General features: G+C 39.6%; 1 protein-coding gene across 1 annotated transcript in view; it reads right to left on the bottom strand.

Annotated features, from left to right (window-relative positions):
- Nucleotides 1–17168: 17168 nt before the first annotated feature.
- Nucleotides 17169–17664, bottom strand: part of SLC30A8 (solute carrier family 30 member 8) — a 40339-nt gene continuing 39843 nt past the window's right edge. Inside the window, exon 8 of the mRNA XM_077778937.1 lies at nucleotides 17169–17314. Coding sequence (XP_077635063.1) covers nucleotides 17169–17314 — 146 coding nt within the window. The remainder of the gene's footprint in view (nucleotides 17315–17664) is intronic.

The raw sequence follows: 17664 nt of genomic DNA, 5'->3' as shown, positions 1-17664 counted from the left end.
GCTCCCTTTAACCCCCAGGTTATTTTTTCATGTTATGCACGTAGCCATAATGAGAAATAAGGAGTATAGAATAAAGTTTTAGAGCATGTGTTTGGGAATGACAGAAACCTGGGTTTGAATCGTCATTGTCTATGACTTACTAGCTTTGGACAAATCACTTCACCTCTCTGAGATGTTTCACATCTGAATGTGAAGGATATAATATGTACATCATGAAGTTTGTTGGGAGTTAAATAAGAAAATTTATTTAATTTCTCATCTAGTATCTGACACCTGGCCAGCTACTATTACCATTATTATTGATATTATGTCAGTAGTATATTACTATCAGGATTATCATTTATAATGAGGAAAAAGTTGGACCCTATTCTCTCCCTCTAGCAGCTAGTTGAAGACAGTACTTGACCTCTGTCCAAGACTTTTGAAGGGATATGCCAGCTTGAGCCATTAATGCTATTTTGATTATTTAGTATTCATTGAGCACTGAGAAGGTCCAGCATTTGCGGGGACAGCCTCTCCGGCTCTGAGCAGAGCTGGGAGCATAGAGCTGCCTGGGTGTGTGACTAGGAACAGCACAGCTAAAAAAGACCATCTGGCCCAGAGCAATCAGGGCTCCCAAGAAACCTGTGGGACCTCTGACTAAACCAAATTATTTGGCTTCTAATCAACTTAACATTAAAATTCTCTAAGCCTTCCTGTCTAAGATGCTAATTTCTCATAAAAAGGCATGTGATTTATAGGAGCCCACATCACTCAGCCTGCTGCTTTTTTCTTCTGCCCCATCTCACTTCTGTCAGCTGGATTGATCCACTGGAAATAGAGACTTTTCCCTTATAATAAATCAAAACCCTAATTTGAATAAACACCACTGCCAAACCCTCACTTTCAGAGGCCTAAACACACTTGGGAATTTATGGCTTTGCCACTCCAATAATACTTCTCCTAGAATAGATGCCAGGTTCCCGTTCTTGTTAGGTAAGTGAGCAGGCTTTTTTAGGCCAATATTGCCATCCAGAACCATGCAGTCCTTGACCTCCAACCCTTCCAAAAACTGTTGGAAGGTCAAGGGTGTCCTGAATTCCAATATAACACCAGTACAGAAGCTGTCTCCTCCACCATGTTAATTAGTAACAGGATTTTATTCTAAGTCACAAAATGCATCCTGTATTTGCTTTCTTTACCTTATCATCTGCTTCAGCTACGTAAATAGCATTCCAAGAAATCTAACTGGGTCCACATTCCCCCAACAAGCTAAGCAATACCTTCTATTAAAACCTTGTCTTAAAAATTTGACTTACAGTGCTGGGGAAAACTTCAGATCAGACCCTCTGCCTCATTTTCCATTGAATGACTTTAAGTTTCTCAGATATAGTGTCAGGCATATAAAAGCTGCTCAGTCAGTGTTTGCTGAACAGAGCACAATAGTTACTACCAAAAGAATTATTTTGCAACTTAAATGGATATGTATTTGCAACCTCATGGTCAAGTGGTCTTACAGGAAGGCCTCAATAAGCAATTCTCCACAATTCGGAGAAGTAGTCAGTGTGTATATGACTGTGTGTTTTAGATATGGAGAGGGGAGAAGGGGCAGCTATACTCCCATGAAAAGAGGTAACTCTATATAATACAATTTCTACAAGGTAATGCCATGCAGAAATCATTGCAGTTAGTAATAGTAATAAGAATTGCTAATTATATGATAGTTTATAGTCTACAACATGCTTTTGCCTGTGATTTCCCATTTGATCTCTACGAGAAGTGCAGGGGATAAAAAGGGTCAAAAAGATTCTTATCCCAATTTTACTTGTGGTGACACAGCTCCAGAGTCATCTATGAATGACTTACAATGATAGAATTGGCTCTGTCAACACCTGTCTTGTTATTCTTGCCACTCCCAATTCCCATCTGCTACCTGTACCCCACTTCCTTAAAGGCTCAGGCAGAGATTCATGACCCACTCCTATATTTTAATACAGGAAATATAATATAATATAATATAATGTAATGTAACATAATATAATATAATTATTATTATTTCAACAAACAACCCTGTGATTATTTGGATGTCAGGCACAAGGCTGGGTTCTAGGGGAGGATAAAAAGCTAAATAAGATAAAGACCACTGCTTTTTTTTTAAAATTTTTAATATTTTTTATTTATTTCTAGGAGAGAGAGAGACACAATGTGAGCAGGGGAGGGTCAGAGAGAGAGGGAGATACAGACTCTGAAATTGGCTCCAGGCTCTGAGCTGGCAGTCAGCACATAGCCCAACACGGGGCTCGAACCCACAAACCGCGAGATCATAACCTAAGCGAAAGTCAGACGCTTAACCGACTAAGCCACCCAGGCGCCCCTAAAGACCACTGCTTTTGAGGGACTCAAAGCCTAACTGGGAAAATCATATTTGTAAAGAAATCTTTTTTATGGAATATAATAAGTGCCTACAACATGTTGAATAAGTAAAAAGAAGGTGGAGGACCTAAGTCTCCTGAGGGTGGAAGTCAGAGAAGCTTCGGAAAGAGGTGATTTTTGGCAAGGCCTGAGAGGTTGAATAGCAAGGAGTTTTTATTTTCTTCTACTTTTGTTGTGATGCAACTGACATATAATATTGTATAAATTTAAGCTGTAATGTAATGATTTGATAGATGTACATACTGGGAAATGATCATCACAGTAAGTTTAGTTAACATCCATTACTCAGATAAAATTGTTTTTCTTATGATGAGAACTTTTAAGATCTACTGTTTTAGCAGCTTTCAAATGTACAATACAGTATTGTTAACTATAGTCACCACACTGTACATTACACCCCTGAAATGTATTTATCTTAGAACTTGATGTTTGCAGAATATGAGTTTTTAAGGAGGAGAAGAGAATAGTGGTGGTTTAGGTACTGGAAGTGAGCCAGAGTGCAGAGTCATGAGCCAGTATGCCCTGCTTGGGAACAGGTGAGCAGCTCAGTGAGCCACAAGTATAGGGTGCTTGTGAAGAGTGATAGCAGATGAAACTGGAAAATGAAGTCAGGACAGATGAACCCATAGTGAGAAGTCTAGATTTTAATCCTGTGTGTAATTTATGTTTTTAGAACTTAATTTTTAAAGAGGCACAAGGTTTGTAAATAAGTGTTGTACCTATGTCCTTGGTTAATAAGCTTTAAAATCCTTCCTCTGGAGGGAGGCCATGATTGTCCCAGATCAGGTGTGGATAGGATATGGGTCTTGAAGTCCACAGTAAGGATCATCAGGGTAACATGGCTTTTCCTTAGTGTCTGCGTGAAGGAAAAGGGACAGCTTCTGCAGACCCAGAGGAGGAAGCCAGGGCATCGTAGCCAAAAAGGAAAGATAGCCAAGTGTGGGTTTATTTATTATTGTCTTGTTTAAATGGTAGTGATGGCAGATATGGAGAAGGACTCCCAAGAAATGATGAATCTCAGNGGGTTGCACACACACACATTCTCAAGCCTATTATAAACAAAGACATTTTTAAAAAATTTTTTAATGTTTATTTTTGAGAGAGATGTACAGAGCACAAGCGGGGGAGGGCAGAGAGAGAGGGAGACACAGAATCCGAAGCAGGCTCCAGGCTCTAAGCTGTCAGCACGGTGCCTGACACAGAGTTCGAACCCACTGACCTCGAGATCATGACCTGAGCCAAGATCATGACCTGAGATGAAGTCGGGCACCCAACTGACTGAGCCACCCAGACACCCCACAAAGACCTTCTTTATAAGGGGTTTTAGGGTACTTGGTCAATCATTGATCAATTTTTTCAAAAATGTGTTTTGCCAAAACAATACAAACCCACCCAACTGCAGCCCACCAAGCTTCTGCTGCAGTTTCCCCTTCTATCCAGTGAAGAGCTTTGCATTTACTGAAATTCCCGTTCCTTGCCATGGCCTGCAGAGCCTTTACTTGTCCCTCTTCCCGCAGCCTTGTTCATGAGGCTCAGACACAGTGACTTCCTTTTTTTCCTCAAGTGTGTCAAGCTCTTCCTACCTTAGGCCTTTGCTCAAGCTGGCCTCTCTTTTCCTCTGTTCCTCTGCAAGATTGGCTCCTTCTTGACACTCAGGCTCAACCCATATGTCATCTAACTTAAAAGACCTATGTGACCACGCTGTATAGATAACTGCCTCCCTCTATGACATCTCACTCATTACCGTATCATCTGATTTGCTTTTCTTCTTACCACTGCTAACTTTACACAGAGTGAAGATCAATCTTATTCAAGTAAAAACAAGTGAGTTTATCTGGGAATAACAGGGGAATTGTAATTCAGGAAAAGCGAGCTACAGTGAACCATAGGCAAGTCTACAGAGACAATGGGAAGGTCAGCTTTTATTAGGCTTTAGGAGAAAATTGGGGAGGGTTATTCTGAACAAAAGTTGATTGGAGAACAATAGTTTGAGGTTGTGCGGCTTCTCATTGGCTGCAGGTGGGTGGTAGTGCGTTGTTTCTGGGGCAGGGAGCCATCTTCCCTTTACAAAAAGGCAGGAGATGGATTCCTAGGTGAGAAGTGCCCTCCCTTGTTGAAATATTTCTCATCTTCCTCCTTCCTGTTGGTGATGCAGGCTGCAGTGGGGACCACATGTGTGTGAGATCTCCCACTTTCCGGTTTTCTGACTCCATTTTAAATGAAGTTTCCTTAATTTATTTTCACACCATTTATTGTTACCTGAAAATTTCTAATTTAAGTCTTTGTTGATTGGTCTGTTGTCCATTTCCCCACTAGAGAGTGAGTGTCATGGTCACTCTTCGGTCCCAGGCCTACCACAGAGCCTAGTGCATACTCATCAGCCACTAAACAAACACCGATTAAATCAGTGGATGAAAAAGCAAAGATCATTTTAGGGCGACTTAAATTCTGCCTTACATCAACATTAGTATTTCAAATCCCTGATATCTATTCGACATTGCTGATCATGGAGGGAAATGCCATCTCATCTTCCACTTGCATCACACTATTTCAATGAACCCCTTCAGGTTGTGTGTAACTTGGAAATCAGTTTTTCCTTTATCATCCCCAATGTCTTACCCTTCTCTCTTATCCCACACCCCATCCTCGACCCCATATTTCTACTCTCTTTCCATCTGTTCTTCCAAATATTGTCAGATCCCACAAGTTTGCAACATAACTACCTCACTCTTTTTGTTTGGAAACTCTTCCCTTCTATATTTCCACTTCCTATTTATTTTTACCAATTCCTTAAAATAATAGTGTACTCAACAGAATTAATCTAATTTTTAAGGTCCCCTGATATGGGCCAGAGATGTTTTCATGACATATTTTGATCAAATGATATTTCGATTGAGTACATTAATCTTTCTTTTATTTTTTTATTTTGTTTTTATTTTAGAGAGAGAGAGCATGAGTGAAGGAGAAGGGCAGGAGGAGAGAAACAGAGAGAGAGAGAGAGAGAGAGAGAGAAAGAATCCCAACCAGGTTTCATGCTTAACATGAAGCCCAATGCAGAGCTTGATCCCAAGATTCTGGGATCATGACCCAAGCTGAAGGCAAGAGTAAGATGCTCAACCGACTAAGCCATCCAAGTGCCCCCATTAATCTTTCTTTTAAAATAACAAACCCATACCTTCTATGACACTGCATCAGTGTTCTTATTAACAAGTTTATCTTTTAAAGCAGGCTTGTAGTTCACGAAAGAGGAAATTTTTTATGTTCTCAGTCCATGCTATGTGCAAGCCACAATGAGGACATCACATTAATTATCTAACGATCACAAGAACCTTGTGGCATAGGTGTCAGTATCCCCCACTTTATTGTGAGAAACTTGACTCTACTTCATGATGTCATCAAAACCATGCAGCTAGAAAAATGTACTGGATAAGAACCAGGAGTGAATGAATCCAAGGCTAGAATTTAAGTGCACATATTTAGTGTTAAAACAAAACATATGAAAGAATTAAGTGTTTTAGCATATTAGTTAATAACCATTAAAGTCTGTTGGACAAGAGTATGTTACTCTGAAAAAGGTAATTCACTGAAACCTGTTCTGTGTTAGGCCATACACTAAGTGTTACTATTTATCATAAATATGATAAACAGGGAGGGAAACATATAAACACAGCAGTCACAATGCAAGGAGTCAAAGGCAAAGGCACAAGCAATATCTGGTTGAAAGGGTAGCACTGAAGATAGAATGATAGGCATTGGGTGGAATGTCAGGGAAAGCTTCCCAGACAAGGGACCATCTGAGTAGGTTTCCCCCTAAAAAGTAAACTTTATATTTTAATTCAAAAAACTAAAATTTATTGAGAACTTACTCCAAGTAGTGCATTGTGCTAAGTGCTTTAATCCTCATAACTCATTTAATCCTCATAACTAACAAAATAAAGTGGGTATTATTAAGCCATTTATCAGTGATGAAATGAAGGCTTAGGTAGGTTGAAGAGCTTTCTCATGGTCAGACAGCCATTGTGTTGATCAGGGTCCAATGAGACCACATTAATTATTCTCTACTATTTTATACTTATATTTTATATTACTTCTATTATATTTATATTTATATTAGTTATTCTCTATTATATAAAAAATAAATATTTTAACTAGGTATTGAAGAACTAGAAGGCAAAAAGATAACACTAAAATCCAAACACAGAACCCCTTAAGCAGCTGACAATTATAGGACTTGAGAAATTAATAGAACTCAGACTTGGAGAAGGAAACCCCCATGAAACTAAAACTCTGTGCCTTGAGTTAGAGGCACTGAGCAGTTGCTGCTGGTGTCTTAGCCTGAGGTGGCCATGGTGCAGCTGGGCTCTAGACCCCTGAGGAAGGAATATAGCAAGCTGGTGCTTTGCTCTGAGTTTCTGTGATGAGGCTGGTTCTGTGAGTAGTGGATAAAATGCAAACTGGAAATCCTGCTGCCACTGGAATGAACTGCCACAGCCAGGCTGAGGAAGCGTTGCTGGTCAACACTGATCAGGAGACGGTCAGGCAGGAAGCCAACAAGAAGAAAGTCTCTCTTCTTCCCTGTGGCTTCTGGTCTCGCTCCAGGCCCTCGACCAGGGAGCAGCCAGCAAAGCGAAAGTGTAGTTAACACTATCCCTACTCCAGCATCATGAAGCCAAGTATAGAGTGTGGGGAGCTGAGAGACAAAGGCTTAGCACAGCCAACTTGTCATTCTCTCATCATTGCCCTTCCACTGGTCCCTGTCCTTGAAGACTATTTCACTTTCTCCTCTTGCCTTAAATCCCCAGTGCCTCCTCCTCCATTGTCACACTCTATTGATGACCTTTCTTCCTCCTTCACTTAGAAAACAGAAGNGGGGGGGATGGGCATGGAGGAGGACACTTGTGGGGATGAGCACTGAGTGTTATGTGGAAACTAATTTGACAATAAACTATTTAAAAAAAAAAAAAAAAGAAAGAAAGAAAACAGAAGCAACCAGAACATGCCAGGCTGCCTCCACCACATCTGCCCACCAAACCGCAGAGCTCTGTTCTTATAGAATCTTGGGTTTGTAGGTAAATTACCCCATGCTCCCCTAGAGCCAGTCCCAACACTTGGCACAACAGAATCCTTCCCCTCCTGCTTATCCACATGCACCTCTCTAGCCATTGCCTCCTTTCTCTGAGTGAGTGACCATTAGTACAAATAATCCATGTGCTTACCTATATTTCCCAGATTCCTTTCAGTTAGGTTGGGGTTAATTCTGGCCAGTGGACTCTAAGTAGAAATGAGACATATCAGTTTAAAGGCACTGCAAGTGACCAGTTTAAGATGCGGTTAAAAACCAGCATCTCTCTCCTCTTTCTCCCCCTTCACCACAAAGGCCAAAAGTTCCACATGGCACCATTATAAGATGACGTTCATTGCCATGGCCTCTTGTATAACTACGTGGAGTTGGCAAAACTACTACTTTTGTAACTGTAGCCCAGATTTATTTCCTGAAATGTAGACTCATATAAACACTGCCTATATGACATCTTTTTTATTTATATAAATTTTTTATTGTTTACTTATTTTTTAAGGAGACAGAGTGTGAGAAGGGGAGGGGCAGAGAGAGAGGCAGACACAGAATCTGAAGCAGGCTCCAGGCTCTGAGCTGTCAGCGCAGAGTCCAATGCAGAGCTCGAACTCAAACACCAGGAGATCATGACCTGAGCCGAAGTCGGACAGTTAACCAGTTGAGCCACCCAGGCGCCCCATTCACTTTTTTGTTTAATAACTTGTCTAATTCCAGATTCCCAGTCCTGTCACACCCATCCTCTCACCTTTTCCCACTCTCTTTTTCTTTTTTTCCAGCTTTATTGAGGTGTAATTGACAAATAATAATTGTATATATTTAAGATGACAAGTTGATTTTTTGACTATGTGAAAACATTACCACAATCAAGCCAGTTAACATCTCCACCATTTTAGTAGTTACTGTGTGTGTGTGTGTGTGTGTGTGATGAGAACACTTCAGGTCTGCTCTCTTAGCAAATTTCAGGTATATAATGCAGTATTATTAACTATAGTCACCATGCTGTACATCAGATCTCCAGAACTAATTCATCCTGCAGAAACAGGAACTTTGTGCCCTTTGACCATCTCCCCATCCACCCCAGCTACCACCACTCTACTCTCTGCTTTTATGAGTTAAACTTTTTTAGATCTCAGATATAAGTGGCATACGCAGTAGTTGTCCTTCTGTGTCCGGCGTATTTAATTTAGCATAATGCCCTCAAGGTTCATCCCTGCTATTGCAAAAGTCAGGATTTCCCTTTATTAAGGTTGAATAATATTCCTCTGTGTGTATGCGTGTGTGTGTGTGCGTGTGTGTGTGTGTATGTGTGACGCATGCACACCATATTTTCTTTATCCATTTATCTGTCAACAGACAACTTAGGATGTTACCATATCTTGGCTATTGATAGTGATGCACTAAACATGGGAGTGCTGATATCCCTTCAAGATACTGATTTCAGGAGCACCTGGGTAGCTCAGCTGGTTGAGCATCTGACTTCAACTCAGGTCATGATCTCACAGTCCATAAGTTCCAGCCCCACATTGGACTCTGTGCGGAGAGCTCCAAGCCTGGAGCCTGCTTTGGATTCTGTGTCTACTCCTCTCTCTGCCCCTCCCCCATTCACTCTCTGTCTCTCAAAAAAAAAATGAAATGCTAAAAAGATTTAAATATAATTTGTACTTAAAATTTTAAAAAAAGATACTGTTTCCATTTCTTTTGGATAAATACTCAGAAGTGGGATTGGGGTTCCTGGGTCATATGGTTATTCTGTTTTAACTTTTTGAGGATGTTCTATGCTGCTTTCCATAATGGCTCTGCCAGTTTCATTCCCACTAACAGTGTACAAGGGCTCCCTTTCCTCTACATCCTCACAAACACTTGCTATCTCACCTTTTTAATAGTCATTCAAAAAGGTGTGAGGTGATGTCTCATGTGGTTTTGATTTCATTTCCCTGGTGATTAGTGAAGTTGAACACCTTTTCAAATACCTGTTGGTGGGGTACCTGGTTGGCTCAGTTGGTTAAGTGTCCGACTTTGGCTCAGGTCATGATCTCATGGTCTGTGGGTTCGAGCCCCGCATTGGGCTCTGTGCTGACAGCTCAGAGCCTGGAACCTATTTCAGATTCTGTGTCTCCCTCTCTCTCTGCCCCTCCCCAGCTCATGCTCTATCTCTCTCTGTCTCAAAAATAAATAAATGTTAAAAAAAATCAAATACCTGTTGGCTCTTTGCATGTCTTCTTTTAAGAAATGTCTATTCAGACCTTTTGTTCATTTTTCAAATATGTTATTTGATTATTTATATTGAGTTGAGTTCCATATGTATTTTAGATATTGACCTTCTAACATATTTATGGTTTGCAAATATTTTCTTTTATTCCATAGGTTGTCTCTTAATTGTAATGATTGTTTCCTTTTATGTGCAGGAGCTTTCTAGTTTGATGTAATCCCTCTTATCTATTTTGCTATTGTTGCCTGTGATTTTGGGGTAATATCTAAAAAATCATTGCCCAGGCCAATGTCAAGAAACTCTTCTGCAATGTTTTCTTCAAATAGTTTTAGTGTTCCAGGTCCTACCTTTAAGTCTTTAATCCATTATGAGTTGATTTTTGTACATAGTGTGAGATGTCAGTCCAGTTTCATTCTTCTGCATGTGGATAGCCAGTTTTCCCAAAACCATTTATTGAAGAGACTGTCCTTTCCCAATGATGTGTTCTAAGCACCCATGTCAAAGATCAGTTGGTTATAAATGCATGGATTTATTTTTGAGATCTCTGTTCCATCGGTCTATATGTCTGCTCTTATGCCAATACCATACTGTTTCAATTACTGTAGCTTTGTGATATATTTTGAAATCAGGAAATGTGATGCCTATAGCTCTGTTCTTCTTGCTTAAGATTGCTTTGGCTTTTCAGAATCTGTTTTTTTCTATTTTGGTGAAAAATGTAATTAGATTTTTGGTTGGGATTGTACTGAATCTGTAATATAAACATTTTAACAATTTTGCTATCTCTGAGCAAGTGGTATCTTTCCAGTTGTGTGTGTCTTCTTCGATTTCTTTCATCAATGTCATATTGTTTTCAGTGTGCATATATTTTCTGTTCTTGTTAATTTTTTTCCTAAGTTTATTTAATCTTAGGATTAAATCTTACTGTTCCAGTGCTAACATTCCAAGCTCATCTAGCCCTCAAGTCATTGCCCAATATTTGCTATTGTACAATGAGACGCACTGATATCTCAGTAACTGGAGAAAGAAGTGAAGTGAAATACTTCAAGTTCTAGAACAATCAGAAAGATTTCATCAGGAAATGTGACTAATTTCATGACTTGGCTGCACTGAGCAATACCTTTATGAAATACACTTTCCAAGGAAGAAGCAGTGCAGGTGTGTTTACTTCTCAGAGTTGATATGTAGCATTTGAGTATTAATTTTTTTAGGAACTTCAAGATTTAGTTATGCAGTCATTTCTTAACTCACGATAGAAATGGAAGTCTTCTAGACTAACATAAACATATCTAAAGCAATATTGTACTCATTGAACTTGTGTCTGACATGTAGTTGATCAATAAATACTAGTAAAATGAGTTGGAAAATGAATTACATGAGTTAAAAAACTAATAAAAAGTCTCAGGGTAGGAGATTAGTCATATTCTTCAAAATCTGTATATTGAAATGTCTCTACTATTGTGCAAACGTTTACACTGAAGTAAAACATTCTCCATAATTGGATTTGTAAGTGGGAAACTCCCGAGTGTTTAAAAGCTATGAAAATAATAATTATGATAAAGGAGGAGAAAACAAAGGGTAAGAGGAGAAGGGGAAGAGAAAGAAAAGAAGGAATAAAAGGAGTGGAAGGAGGAGGAAGAGGTGGGGGAGGAAGAGAAGGAGGAAAACAATAATATGTCTTCATCAACATGCACTTCATCATAGTGCGCCCCTCAGAATTCTCTCTTTAGTCAACATTAAAGATGACCTAATCTAAGTCCTTACAAAATCTTTATGTCTTTATGTTTATAAAGGATTAGAGATTGAATGGAAAAAGAATCTACTTCTTGTTTATGAATTCAGAACTCATAGAGCCAAGGAAATCCGAACTGTCCTTTCCCCATCCAAATTTATACAAGGTGCTGAACTCTATGAGAAAGTGGAAACTAGAAAAAGATACTTAATCTGTGTAGGTCATTAATTATTCATAGAAAGTATTGCTCTAAAGAAATATCAGCATAGGGTACTCATATTTTTTGACCATAGCCTTCTTTCACATCAAAGACAAATGTGGAGTGGAGAATGGGACAGTAACGGAAATTACTGTTCATCATTTTCCTGTAGATGCCAGATAAAATCCACTCTTCATCCCTGAAAAAATAGTGGATGGAAAAGAAACCAGGCATTAGCTTCTTAAGTGTCTACAGATTCCCATTTGAAGAACGCTGTTCAACTTTGAACAAGACCCTGAAGTCACATCTGATCCTGATTCTTTTGTACAAGTTAAGTCACCATGGTTTATAATCTCTTCAGTACGGCTGGTGCCCTTTCTTCTTCTGTAATACCCCCAAAATCTCCTAAACTCTACGATCTAGGGAAATAGCACTTGAAGGGACCATTGGACTGTGTACAACAACCACATGGCTTCAATGACTTCAAATAGGATAATTATGTTTTTAGCAAAAGGATATCCCTTTGAAGGAAGGAAATATGGGGCAATTATACTGAAACATTGTCTCCTAGTGCTTGATTGACACACCTGAAAGGGGTGCAATTCAGCTTGATGTCCCTCATTGCTTCCTGGCCTTTTTGGGTGAAGAAGCACAAGTATGTTTGTTTTTTACAACTGTCCAGAGCTACCACTGTCTCTGAGCACCATCCTTTTCCCCACTGGTGTCTCATACCAATGACCAAGATGATTTCAACAGTGCCCCTGATGCTTAGATTATCTTCCATCTCCCTTAGACCAATCGGTTTCCTCAATGGGTTCTATCCTCCAATAAAAGATTGAGAGTGGAAAAATATATTCTTATTACAGCCTTGATTGGTGTTAGGAGAAACATTTTATGCCATGATTTTAGTGACAAGAAGATGATGACTTAACTAAACTCTTTCATTTTCCTGATTTTGTTTTAAACAACATACATTAACATTTTAAAATAGAATTCAAACAGGTGCCCAATAACAGAATGACAAACGTTAAGTGTGAAATTTGAAAGTTAAGAAACTGAGACACATATGGTCACTTTTTTTTTTTAATCCGCCTGTGCTGGACTGTTAAGTGGTTTTATCACTGTCACATCAAGCAGGACTTGTAAAACTTGGGATGTGGGTATTCAAAGACATTTGCTTGGTGCCTTTAATGATTTCTGTAATTAGTCATTTAAACAGATTGCCCTGTGATCCAAAACAGGGAATTCAGGGAGATGAGCTGAGAAAATCATTTCCTGAAGGTACTTTAAACCTAATTGCGGAAAATGAGGCTTGTCTCTGTGCAAGATTCTCTGGCTCGTAGTTCACTGGGTGGAGCTATAGCTAGAGAGCCATATTCTCCAAGAATCTATAAAATACATGTGCCAGGTATTTTGGGGGGGACACCTGAGTGCTAAAAGTCTTTGTTGGCTCTGTAAAATTTAACAGATAAAGAAATGATGCCTACATGCTAACGACAATTTAGAAACCAAAAGGAAGAAACACACATGGTTAGATCAAGTTGTGGCTAAGAGAGAAAGATACCTCCCAGGAGCAGGGGAAGAGGGCTGGGAGATCTGTGACTCTGCCTTTTTGAACTGGACAGCTGTATTTTGTTAATAAATGTACTTTGAGTGACTAATTAGGCGTTTACTTTAAAGATAAAAGTAGAAGTTTTCAGAGTGTGTCAGAAAGGGACTTAACTGTTTTAATGACTCCATGCCTCCCCCACTAGGCAGTGCTCTCAGTAGATGCCTTTATCTCAGCAAGCCTCAATTGCTCCATGAGAGAAAGGGCTGTTCAATTCTCACCAATAATTCTGCCACTCTCTTGTGGGAGTTGTGCTGAAGATTCAAAGCCTTTTAAAAGCCAGGATGGTATAAATCTTGTCTTCATGCACACATTCATATGCACTCCCTTTGTAAATAAAAATAAATAAAAGTTAGTATTTACTGAGTGCTAGCCACATGCTATGCACAAGTCCAATGTCTTTAAGTGTCCTAATTTATTAAATTCTCACACATCTGAATAGGGAGATTTTACTGATCAGCAAACAGAGGGATAGAGCATTTAAGTAACTAGCTTGAGGTCACAGAGCTAATAAAGGGAAGAGTTAAGATTCAAATTCAGGCAATCTAACTACAAATGCGATGTTCAAAGTGCAAACATTCTCTCCTTCATGTCCTTCGACATTCCCATTTCCCATCTGTAACCGAACATATGGAACACATCAATTTCTTTTATGGGCCTTAACATCACCATAGAGTCCTAGATAAATCTTTACTGGATGTTGGATGACAGAGAAGCATATTAAAGATGTGGAGGAAGGCAGCGAAGTTGGCCAGATTGGAGTACTCTGAAGAATAAAGCGTCTTGTTTTGAATGACATGAAAGATGTTTTGATAGGCAGAGAGAATGCAATGGCATAAAGTAAAGAATTCTACTACACTATTCCAGTAATGTCAGTGGCCTAGAGTTCATGATCCTGAACTCCAGGGAAGAGGCAAAGGGAGAAGCAGACTTTCAAAACTGATACATGGTGCATAAAGCCCCTCGGTGTCATCTGCCCTTTCATCTTCAAATCCTTAAAATCCCCATTGCAGATTGTTTTGCACTTTATCCCCAAAACATCTACCATCCAGATTTTTCAATCTAGCCAATAAAAGAAATAGAATTTCAGGGAGACAGCAGAAATGGCTTAGGGACACGGGACAATTCCTTTGGTTGACATACAAATCCCCCTACCTTATGATTATCTGGCATTCAGTGTGTTTCTGCCATAAAAGATAAGTGAGATTTTGAAAAGAAAGCAGAGTGAACAATTACACCAGAACTTGTGTATTTGCCAAGTCTTAAGGGCTCTGTCCTCCACAAAATATGGAAAAGCAAACCCATTCAATGGCCTTTGAGAGAGGAGATATGATTTGGCATGAACTGTCCCTCCCATTTTGAGAGCCAGCTGAGGCAGGAGACATTAGGAGCCTGAGTGGTTCTAATTCTGGTTGCCTAAACGTGCTCACTGAGGTGGGGGACAAGTCTATTTGTCTCCTCTGAGCAGGGCGAGCCATCAGCAGAATGCTAAGTAGCTATTTCAGCAGTGCTGATTGATTTGCAGAGATAGGACAGATGTGACCTCCTCAATCAAAGTCAGTGTTTTCTTTGCCCTCAAATTTTCAGAAAAATACAAATGTAAATGAAAAATAATGACAAGACCCACAAAGGGCCCCAGAGTCATTGTCTCAACAATTATTTAATGCCTGTTAGGTTTCCAGCACCCTGCTAGATGCTGACAATGACATAAAAATCATCAGACGTAACTCTCATTCTCTACAATGTTAATAATGGTAAAGTAGTAAAAATTATATAGTTTTAAAATCAGAGATGAAAGTTTCATTTTCCACAAATATTCTGCTTTTCAAATTAAAAACTAACAGGTAAACATGAGTATGCCTTCCGTATAGTCTTCCCTTTGTGTAGAATGCCCTTTTCTTAATCTGTCTACAGAAACTCCAGATCTAATTTAAGGTCCAGCTTGTCACCTCAGTGACATGAAGCCTCAACAGCCATGCCTGCACAGCACTGCCCATCACTTTTTCTGTGTCCATCCATGTGTTTGCAACTCAAGATATTATTGTAGGTATCCAAGTTATGTGTCTGAATTCCCATACTCAGTGACCTCCTTTGGTTCAAGCTCTTCTAGACCCTGGCTGTTCTTTAGAAAATCTCTGGGTATGTTTTAAAAAAATGTACAGAAGTTTAAGTTCCAAATAAGACCCACTGACTCAGGATTTCCAGGATGTAGGCCTGCACATCTTTATTTAATTTTACTCTCTACAAGTGATGTTGAGTTACAATCAGGGGTAACACACAGTATTATACAATCAATGACTGAAAATGAGAGAATTTTGGCTTGTCATCTGGACTTACTGTTCTCTCCTGCCTCATATCCTCTATGTTTGTTTGTTTTTTTAACTCACTCCTCACTTAGTACCCTCCAGCAACAATGGTCATCTTAATTTCCTCCCACACACTAAGTACTTTCTTCATAGTAGCCACTCATGCTCTTGCTTCATCTAGAATGCACTTCTTCTCACAATTCATTTGGCTGTCATCTACTGTTCAGGTCTCAGCCTGGATGCTGTTTCTTCAGAGAGCCTTTCCATCAACTTCCGCCAATCTAAATCAGCCTCTCTTCTTTCATCACTTGCCACTATTTGCAGTACATTCTTGGTGTGTATCGGTGGAATGCTGTCTTCCCAACAAAAGGGAAAGAGCTCCATGAACCCAAAGGCCATACAGACACAGCTCACCAATGCTCAGCTTACAGCCTGTATTGAAAAATTACTTACTCTTTTAAAGTTTATTTATTTATTTTTGAGAGAGAGAAAGAAGGAGGAGCAGAGAGAAAAGGAGAGAGAATCCCGAGCAGGCTCTAGGATGTCAGCTCAGAGCCTGACCTGGGGCTCCATCTCATGAACCATAAGATCATGATCTGAACTGAGATCAAGAGTCAGATGCTTAACTGACTGAGCCACCCAGATGCCCTGAAAAATTATTTTTGAATGAAAGAACAAATGACATTGGTTAAATTACTTAACCTCTGAGAGCCTATGTCCTTATCTATATAATGATAGTATTAATTCCAACTTTCCAAAGTTGTCATTCAAATGAAATGAGGTGACACATCTAAATAGTCTTGTGCAATACCTGGGCAATAGTTGGTATTCCATAAAATTTAAGACCTGGGAGTTCTTAATTCTTTGACTAACTTATTTTCCTTATGACCTGTAATAAGAACTTGCATGCTCTGTGCCTCCTTATTAGGTCACACCATGTAAAAACACTCAAATAGCAGCAATTTCATTATTTTTCATTTGTCTGGAGCTTTTACAGAGAAGGAAAATACGATACAATAGTTTCAGACATGGTAAAACATAATTCGTAAATGAGAAGGAAAGAGGACATTTCTACCCCATTTAGTGAATAGTGATGCTGATAGGGAGCAAAAAGATACTGCTCTAAATCATATTATAAATTAGTGAGAGAGTCAAGTTCTAGTAGGATGTTAAGCTTCTGGAATCTCTTCTAACTTCACTTAGCTCTTCCTGTTTTGCTATTTTCTCCTATTTTGGGAGAATTTTCTGACTTTACCTTGGCACTGATTTCTAATATGACTTTCCTGATTTCAATTTTACCCACTCACCCTCAGGATGCATTAGTGAAGGGAGATGAACTTTTTATTGCCTATGGTTACAAACAGCTGTTATTTCAGCCCCAGTCAGGAATAGTCTATACACACATTCCTGTAATTGAACACGGCTACTGATGAGTTGATAATCCAATTGATTAATGAATCTATATGCATCTTCATTCATGGTGGATGGAGCTGAATAAAGAGGGATAAGATGTGCACTGTACTGTGTCATGAATTTCTCAAACTTCTTCCTTTGATTCTTTATTTCTTATATTCTAGAAACTGCAGAGCAGCGTATAGTGGGCCGTCAAACTCTGGAAGTTGACACTGAGCTAGTCCCGGGGGTCTTCACAGAAAAAGCAGTCAGGATCCTGGTCAGCTGGAGATTCCATCTGAATGGTGAGTGAATGCACAGTAAAGCTATTGTTGAGGACTTTAACAATCTCTCTTCGAACAACCTGGCTGTCCCGGCTGGCTGCTGCTGAGAAAGAAGCACAGTGAGATGGGCACTGATTGCACGCACACACATAGGTGACAGCTGAATTTCCATTCTCAAGTACTTTGTCTTTAACCTGATGGGGAGGGCCACAGGTGGAACACTCAGGAGAAGCCACTTTGGCTCTGACAATCAGCTGTATCCACACATAGAAGACAGGGAGAAATTCTAGTGCAGCAAAGTACCCATCACTATGGAAACACTTCCTGCCCACATTTCTCTCTTTGGTCTGACACTCCTAGAAGATCATCATGGAAGGGGAGAGAAGGCCTGAAAAGAGCCAAGACAAAGCTCTATTTTTTTTATACACCCCTTCCTCCCCACCCCACCCC

This window comes from Crocuta crocuta, unplaced genomic scaffold (assembly GCF_008692635.1).
Source record: "Crocuta crocuta isolate KB4526 unplaced genomic scaffold, BGI_CrCroc_1.0 scaffold448, whole genome shotgun sequence".
NCBI classification, from domain to species: Eukaryota; Metazoa; Chordata; class Mammalia; order Carnivora; family Hyaenidae; genus Crocuta; species Crocuta crocuta.
Note: the sequence above shows the minus strand (reverse complement) of the source record. Positions and strands in the feature narration are given on the sequence as shown.